This window comes from Thrips palmi, unplaced genomic scaffold (assembly GCF_012932325.1).
Source record: "Thrips palmi isolate BJ-2018 unplaced genomic scaffold, TpBJ-2018v1 HiC_scaffold_10, whole genome shotgun sequence".
Classification (NCBI taxonomy): domain Eukaryota; kingdom Metazoa; phylum Arthropoda; class Insecta; order Thysanoptera; family Thripidae; genus Thrips; species Thrips palmi.
In genome coordinates this window covers 1,581,033-1,589,632 of record NW_023144621.1, presented here as the reverse complement: position 1 = coordinate 1,589,632, position 8,600 = coordinate 1,581,033, and the positions used below count along the sequence as shown (strand labels likewise).

The window sequence follows — 8,600 nt, the reverse complement described above, 5'->3', positions numbered from 1 at the left end:
GTACTTTATACAATCCCTGTTGTACTTTTATTTTACAGTTTTTGTTGTACTTTTGTTGTACACACTAAATTACTACGTACGTGTTTCTGCGCGCCAATGCACGAAATTAAACATGCACTTTTCGTAACGCACGAATTTGTGCGTTACGAAGTGCATGTTTAATTTCGTGCATTGGCGCGCAGAAAAACCTACATAGTGATTTAGTGTGATACTATTCACACTTTTTCTTGCAGTGCACAACAATCGCTTCCCCTCGGGGTCGGTAAGCGCCTGGCAGGTAGGCCGCAAAACCGTCCTGCAACACAACGGTGCGTTGCGGGATGGTGTCCCAGGTTTGCCAGGCGCTAGGGACCCGAGTGGAAAAAAATCTTATCTATTGCGGCACTTAACAAGAAAAAGTTATGATTTTGACCGACGTGAACAGCCAAACTGGAAGGCACATCGCTGCGAATACCACTCATTAGCTTGGAATCTTTTTATAATGACGTCTACCTAGAGAAATGTTGGGAAGAGATTTATAATATCCAATAGTTCGTCGGTTTCGGTCGGTTTGGTACGGAATGCGGAATCGCTAATATGTCTTGACGCTGATCTCCATCGCCGGAAACCTTTTGGGTCGCAACACACACACACACACACACACAGAGAGAGAGAGATTCCAAGTTCAGCGACACCTCAGGCCACGCCCGAAACAGCTGTTGATGCTTCGCGCGCAACCGCTGCGGGGCCACTAGCCACTAGGTGACTCACGCCAGCTCTGCGCGCTCCTAGGTTAGCAGTCTGATTCCGAGAGTTGTTCTCGTCGCTCCGTCTCTCTCGCACTCGTGGGGCGTCCCTTATGGGTGCGAGAGAGACAGAGCGACGAAGACGACACTCGGAATCAGTCTGCAGAACACATTGCGCAACGACGCGAAAAGCCGCGCGCCGCCTCCCCTCCCCTCACCGGGCGGCGCTCCCCCTCCACCCCCCACCACGCGGCGGCGTCGATCCAAGGCCGCCACAGCTTGCGCGCCGCCGGTTTGTTTGCTTGCTTGCCTGCTTGCCAGTGGTGCGGCCGGCGCGGCGCGGCGGACGTCCGTTCGAGGCGTGGCAAGCCAGTCAACAGCAGCGAGTGGACTGGCGGACGATCACCGCGCGGTGCACGTCGTCTGCATCGGAGACGAGCCGTGGAGCCAAACACAGGTGCGTGGGTTTCACTCTTCTTAAAACCATGCGAACCGAGTGTTTGTAAGCTTGCGAAGAGCCTCACTTGTTTGCAATGCGAAGAACGCACCCGTATTGCAAATCACTTGTTCGCAACTTGCGAAGAAGTGCTTTGCAATTTCCGAACAACCTGTTTGTATTGCTAACCCTTGCAAACACATTGTTCGCAAAATTGCGAACTACTAGTTCGTAATACAATCAAGTTAAACTCTTCGCAAGCTGCAAACTAAATGCTTTGTAATGCGAACACATTCTTTGCAAGGTTTTGAGAATGTTGAGAGAGAGAGGAAGGAGAGAGGAGAGAGAGAGAGAGAGAGAAAGAGAGAGTGTGTATCTGTTTAGCGTGGTGCAATACGTTTGAACCGTTTTCATCGCATCAATTGGTGCGATGCTTCCTTCCACAGCAAATCCAAACTCTGTGAACATAGCGTCAATTAGTGCAATGCGTTTGCATTGCATATAAAGTGCAATGCCTTCCCATTTCCATGCATTTCCGAGACGCATTGCACGTAAGTTGCAATATGGCTTTGGCATTGCACGCATGGTGCGATATCTCAGAGCATTGCACTATACGTGCTATATTCACAGCCTTTGTAATATCAGTGTCCGCACGTGAATTGCTTTGCCCGAGGCAATGCATTCCTCTGCATTGGCATTGGACATTTTCCGGACGCTTTGCACGTGTGGTGCGTTGTCCCAATGCACTACGTTTATAGCGTCTGAAATCACAGTGATGGTGCACGCGGTAGTTTTTCCGCCGGGCGTCGCGCTGGGGAGAGGTGAGAAGTGTTGCGGCGCTGCCGGGCGCAGAGCGAGGTAAGGAGTGTTGCGGCGCGGCCAGGCGCTGGAGCGCCGGCCGGAGGTGCTGCGGAGGGGGCTGGCTACTTTTGAAAATTAGCCCCGCATTTATTCTACTACTTACAGCGTTATATGGCTCCGTTTCATGAACACGGTAAAAACGGTTCCTGGTTTTTCCCGGGGGAAAGCCCCTTTCCTGGAAAAATTCGGCCACATTTGGGGGAAAACTCCGGAAAATTCTCCGAAAACAGTTTTTGGAATTCTGTACCCCCCAAAAATTGGGTTAAGGGGTTCCCAAAGGGCTCTTTAAAAGAAAATTTTCCTTTTAGGAAGCCCCCAGTGTCGGCCCCCCAAAATTTACGGGAAAAAAAGAGGGCCCCTTCGGAGAATACTGTAAGAGCCTAGGAGAATACTGAAAAGAGGGCTACGGAAAAACCCTCCCAAAAAATTAACAAAATTTTTCCGTACCTTTTTGCCACAGTGTTGTCTTTACCATAGTTCCGGGAAAACCGGGTTTTTTTTTAAATTTTTTCCCCCTTTTTGGGCCCCCGGTCTTTCTCCATTTCCCTCCTTTTTAAAATTTTTTTTTCCCCCCAAGGAAAACCCCCCAAAAGGGGGGGGGGGCCCCCCCCCCCCAAAAAAAAGGGGGGGTTTTTTTTTTTAAAAACCGTATTTCCCAAAATAAAAAAAGGGGGGGCCAAACCAAGGGTTTGTTTTCCCAAAGGGGGGCCCGGGGGGTTTTTGGGGGAAAAAAAAATTTTTTTTTTGGTTTTTTAAAACCCCTTTTTTTGGGGGGGGGGGAAAGGGGGGAAGGGGAAAAAAAAAAAATTTTTTAATTTTTTTTAAAAAAAGGGTTTTTTTTGGGGGGGGGGGAAAAGGGGAAAACCCTTTTTTTTTTTTTCCCCGGGGGGCCCCCCCGGGGGGCCCCCCGGGGGGGGGAAAAAAAATTTTTTTTTTTTTGGAAATTTCCTTTTTTTTAAAAAAATTTTTTCCCCCCCCCTTTTTGGGGGGGGTTTTTTTTTTTAAAAATTTAAAAAAAAAAATTTTTTTTTTAAATTTTTTTTTTTTCCCTTTTTTTTTTTTTTAAATTTAAAATTTTTCGTTTTTTTCCAAAAATTTTTTTTTTATTTTTTTTTTGGGGGGGGGGGGGGGCCCTTAATTTTAAAAAAAATGACGGTAAATCCTGGATATTTTTCTTTTTTTCCAAACTTTACCGTACTGGCAAAACCAGTACAACGGTACAGCCTACAGTATTTGAATGATCAAGGACTGCGAATCGTGTCGCGTTTCTGCCAACGGCTGCCTTCCGCCCGGCAAGGCGTTGACGTGCGTACGGGACGCAGTCTTCAAAGGAGAATGACATGACTGTCATTGTTTTGAAGTGACGTCTAGGTCAAACTTTTTCTTCATCAGTGAAGTGTTGCGGCAGCGCCAGCACGCGGGTGGCCATCGCTGGTTAGTATTTAAAATATCTTGCTCCACGTTTTCCCGAAAATAAGAAACCTTGTTTTGTCCTCTGCGGCTTGCTCTGGGGAAACCTTGGAAACCCGAGGGTTATTCTAACTTTGATTATTTTGACATGGATCGGAGATCGGAGAGTACACGCGTGCGTAAATTCTATAAGCCACTGTTAGGGATTTTGTTGTAAAATAACGAGAAATTCCCTTTTTAATTCTATGGAAAAATTTGGTTCGAAATTTTAATGAGTACAGTCGTTATAATTCAAATCTTAAAACCATACATTTTCAGGTTGGTCTCGGTTTGCCTCGACGAAAAAACGTGAAAATAAAAATAATAATGTACCTTAAAAATTTTACGACTTTCTTTGTAAATTTACTTTTTTTCCCCGGTTTAAAATTACGTTTTTTCTTTAAAATTTTAAAAACAAACTTTGTAATTTTTAAACAAAAAATTTTTTCCAAAAAAAAAGAATTAACGGGGAAATTACTCGTTAATTTAAAAATTAAAAATTGTTAAATTACGATAATGCTTGTAATATGACAACTTTCGAGTGTGTAAGAGACATTCTTCGTAAAACTACAGCTAAAGTTCGTAATTTTACAAGATTGACCGAAAAAATCTGTGTAAAATTGTGAAATTTTTCTTTGTATTTGGCCAAGAACGAATACGTTCGTAAAATAACGATTTTATGTTGTAAAATTACGATGGTATTCATGTAAAATAAAGTTGTAAAAATACGACTTCCCCTTACAGTGAGCGTCACCTCGGCGTCACTGGTTTCTTGATCTTTCCTCTTTGAAGCCAGTGTGGGTGGAGTGCATGATAGCGTCCAAGCTGTGCCAATGCGCTGAAAATATATTGGCGTGACTTCATGCCAGGGGCGTAAAGTGTCATGCAAAAAATCGGCGTGACCAAAATGAATTCACGCCAATTATTGGTGTGAACTTGTCGTGCCGGTTTATGGCATGACTTTTCTCAAGAAACGCATAGTCATTCACGCCAGATGACGGCACACATATCTTTGCCGTTTTTCGGCGTGCATTTCGTTCCACGCAAAATTTTGGCCTGACTGTTCGTCACGCCATAATTTGGCCATGGGTCCGATCATTACGTTTTCAGTGAAAACTGTGAGTTAATCTGATTGTGTCTCTCAATGTGCTGGTTAAACTGTAATTTACAAGTGATTCCTTCCGCAAATCGTAAATTTAAAAAAAAAATCAAGTAACGGTGTGTTCCCCCTCTGGCGTCTATCTTGGTTTTCCAAAATTTAGAAAGTAGAAACAGTTGTCCTGTTGAGCATGCACAATCTCATTGACTACCCTTGTCTTCTTCTGTGCAGGATCCTCTGGAGCGAAGAGCCGTGTCGGCATGGCAGGAAGCGAGCCGCGCACGGCAGGGCGCAGTGCGGGCGGAAGTAGCAGTAGCAGGTGCGTGCCGTAGAAACGCAGAACATGCGTGCTTCATTTCGTCAATTCTTCTAATAATTTGGAACGAATCACGAGACCAATTTACTAAAGGCATTTTCACTGAACTTTAAATGGAAAGAACAAATGTGGCGAGACCAAAAGTTTAGCCAACTGGTCAAGACCTGGAAGCGTCTCGCCCAAAATTTGGTAGTACAAAAATTTTTCGCCACAAAATGGTGAGACTCTTCTGCCTGATTGCTGAACAGGCCGCATGGGCCGTTTCGACTAGATTCAAACTTCTGATCTCGTTGCGGTCAGACAGAAGTGTTTCGCCGTTTTGTGGCAAGACAAGACATTTATACGAGGGGCCCCTCACCTCAAAAGTAGGAACTGGATGGAGACTGCACTGAATTTTGCGCTTTGATTAAATTGAAAATTTCCCGAAATGCGTTAAGACAAGGTAGGTTTTCCCAGACCGCATCTTTTCGTAACAGGCTTCGCGATATCTCGCTCCTGTTCCTCCAATCCGCGGCTGGCGTACCTACCTTGGCCTGCGGCGCTAGCCTGCCTTCGGCAGGCAAGCTTGTCCACCGTCAGTTACTTCTAATTTTTTTCATATGGGGGGGTCCGCCCCCCAAACCCCCCCCTTTTTTCTAGATAGGGGTTGGGCCCTTACAAATTACACGATCTTGACCCTTGTAACTTTTTTAATTTTCGGGGCTGGGGTCACCGCCCCCCAAAAACCCCCCCTTTCCCCATGGCAGGCGAGATTGCCCGCAGAAAAAATCGATTTTTTTGCCGTTTTTAGGGTGTTTTTTTTGGCTATAAAAAATGAACCAGTTGAGCTAGGGTGATGAAAATTTTGCGTGGCCGAGCCAAAAACATATCTAATGAGCCTGCAAAATCTCAGCAAGATCGGCCGAGCCGTTCAGGAGGAGTAGTGCGCACAGACACACACACACACACGCAGACAGACAAAACTTTTCAACCCCACTGGAGTAACGGGCTTCGCTATCGCTCAGCCAAAAATGCTTTAAATAGGGCAAATTTACGTTGCTGTGCCGGCCTTTTAAGTGACTAGACTGAAACAAGGCAGTGACTTGAGGGGTGCACACGGACTGGACGAAGTGAGGGACCTCTCGCACCACGCTTGGCCAAAAATTGTCAAGACTTCGAGTCTGGAACTCTAGAGTGGCGGAAAATGTGACTTTTGGATTTGTGCTGTTTCAATTGGTTATCCTTCGTCGATATCAAAACTCGTCTAAGGCTGAGCTCTTTTTCAGTTCGAGGAACGAGCTGTGGCGCCTGCTGACGGAGTACTTCACGCCCCGTCGCGACTGCGGCGTCACTCTTCCCTCCGGACCCTGCGGACGGATCCACGTCAAAGACAAGCGCGTCCAGATCATCGTAGAGCGGCGAGAATACTTGCACAGCAGCGTTTGCTCGGACAAGGACTGTGAAACGACTGCTGAAAAAGTCTTTTACAAACATCCAGAAAAAAGAAGAGCCTTCTTGGAAGACGGAATATTTCGCGGACAACCAAATCCTGCTCTTGTAGCCAAAATTCAAAAGGCATTTACAGACTTAGTAGATGAGTTTGCAAGTACTGTCAAACCGGGCAAAGCAGAAAATACTGAAGATCTACCGGTGCTCTATGAATTATGCTCTCAGCGTTCTTGCGATGAACTGATCTATTTGTTGGAGTTTGGAAAAATTGGAGCTCTCGATCGTTTCACAAAGGAAGAATATGAAAAAGTTATGCATTCCTACAGTGGTAGCCAAGCTATCGGACACCACATGTCTTTCTTCATGCACTACATAGTTCATTTCTTCATAGGAACAAAGTTGTTGTTGTACAATAACGTTGAAAAGGCTCCCAAATTGAAGTGGATGTACGATCATGCTTATGGTGGCCAAACGTTCCTGCCTTACCAGCGAAAAAACTTGCGTTTGTGGATGAAAGATTTGGACGTTACGACAGAAATGTGCAAAGCGGCCTTCCGCTGCATTTACCTCTATGTTTATTGGCGACGTAAATTCGAACCGGACTACAACATAGAAACTGATGACTCTTTAAAACTAGGGAATGAAGAGGGTATTTGGTTGCGTTGTTTTCAACCGGGTTAACCTGTTAACATGTGTAAACTTTGATAGAGCCGATTTTGAATTCACGAAAGAAAGTTATACAGGCCGAATGATTGTGTCACGTTCATCAGTGAAATTTACCATACGTTACCCTTAATAATTGTTTGGGATCTAAAAATAGGCCGACAAGTGGTGGAAATCGCTGTTCAGCAGGGCTCTGACTTTATCCGGGTTTCACCGGCTTATTATCTTGTTCCTGAACCTAACCCTTGACCCTTTGGGCTTGTATCCTGACGCATAAATTGTACAGAAGGAGTAGCTTTTGGCGAAAAGAGAGGTGACATTTAATCTGCAATCTTGTTGAAGCTGCTATCAAATGTGATCCTATCCGTGAAAATGGGAACAGTGCCAAAATAAATATGAATTCACCTTTTCTTCAGGTTGATTAGGTCTTTTTTATTTCTTTGCCCTACAATACAAATTTAAACACTACAATTACAATTCAAGGAATACTGCGAGGTATAATTTCCTTTCCACAATCACTTCCACAAAGCTTCCTCTAAGAGCGGAAAACAGACTGATACAAATACTCTACTCAAGGTTCGTTGTTTCAATGATTGCACCAAGGGGAAATCACTGTGAATTTCAGTGTACAAATCCAATGAATTTCAGAAAAAATTTGATGCATTTCACGCAAAAACTACTGAATTTTGAGAAGAATTTCATACATTTTGATGAATTTAACAATTTTTGCTGAATTTTGGTGTAAAAATTTGGAGAGAGTAATTTTTCCTTGGATTGCACCATACCTTTTATGTTAACAGCGTTTCGAAGTGAAGGGGATTCAGCCCTACCAAAACTAAGACTTTTCAATCTCATTCCAGAAGCGTGAGATCAGTATGAAACGAGCAAGAAAAAATTTCACGCTTTGAGTTTTGAGCCACGCTTGTTCGGATGTGAATCAGCCATAAATTGGCTTATACTCTGACCAGAAAACGAAGAGCCCTGGGTTCTCGCGGTCGAGGGCTACCTGCAATGCTATCCAAGGCGGCAGATGCCATGAACCGCGAGAACTCAGGGCTCTTCGTTTTCTGGTGAGAGTAGACGTCACGCTCCTGGAGTAAAAATGTGAACATTAAGCCTTTCTTGAAGCGTACCTGAGCTCGTGCGCTCCGTTCTTCCGCATAAGTTCGAGGGGTCCTATTCAAAAGATCTTATCTGGGCGTTCCCCCCAAGACAATCTTATCTTAAACGCAGGTGAATTTCACAAATTTTGATCATTTGATACAGCTACATATCAATATAATTTGTGAGTTTGTTCAAGTAAATCTCAAGATGGAAGACCAAAGAAACCAAAAGTGCATCAAGAAATATGTTTCGCTTACCGTCGTATTTATTCTGATTGATCAAAATGAGTGAAATTTGCCGGCGTTTAAGATAAGATTGTCTTGGGGGGAACGCCCAGATAAGATCTTTTGAATAGGACCCCTCGAATTGATGGGAACAGCCCGAGAGGCAAACACTCGAGTCAGACGCTGTACGATTCCCATGCGCTTGAACTTGGCGTCACATCGCTTGTTTATCAGTGAGGTGTCGCGAGACGGCGCTAGGGCCGTTGGCAGTATCTTTTCAAAATGTCCTATCTTA

At 44.6% G+C, this 8,600-nt stretch overlaps 1 protein-coding gene across 3 annotated transcripts; it reads left to right on the top strand.

Annotated features, from left to right (window-relative positions):
- The first annotated feature begins 1,038 nt into the window (after positions 1 to 1,038).
- LOC117654292 lies at positions 1,039 to 7,398 on the top strand. 3 transcript variants are annotated; one of them, XM_034400822.1, is made up of 4 exons: positions 1,043 to 1,182; positions 3,233 to 3,456; positions 4,802 to 4,889; positions 6,149 to 7,398. In XM_034400822.1, exons 3-4 carry the CDS (start codon positions 4,831 to 4,833, stop codon positions 6,993 to 6,995), a joined length of 906 nt encoding a protein of 301 aa, XP_034256713.1. In that variant the 5' UTR covers positions 1,043 to 1,182; positions 3,233 to 3,456; positions 4,802 to 4,830; the 3' UTR covers positions 6,996 to 7,398. The 3 variants fall into 3 exon arrangements, with proteins under 3 accessions (XP_034256714.1, XP_034256713.1, XP_034256715.1); XM_034400824.1 differs by having other exon boundaries at positions 1,044 to 1,182; positions 6,152 to 7,398; XM_034400823.1 differs by lacking the exon at positions 3,233 to 3,456 and having other exon boundaries at positions 1,039 to 1,182; positions 6,152 to 7,398.
- Positions 7,399 to 8,600: the final 1,202 nt, after the last annotated feature.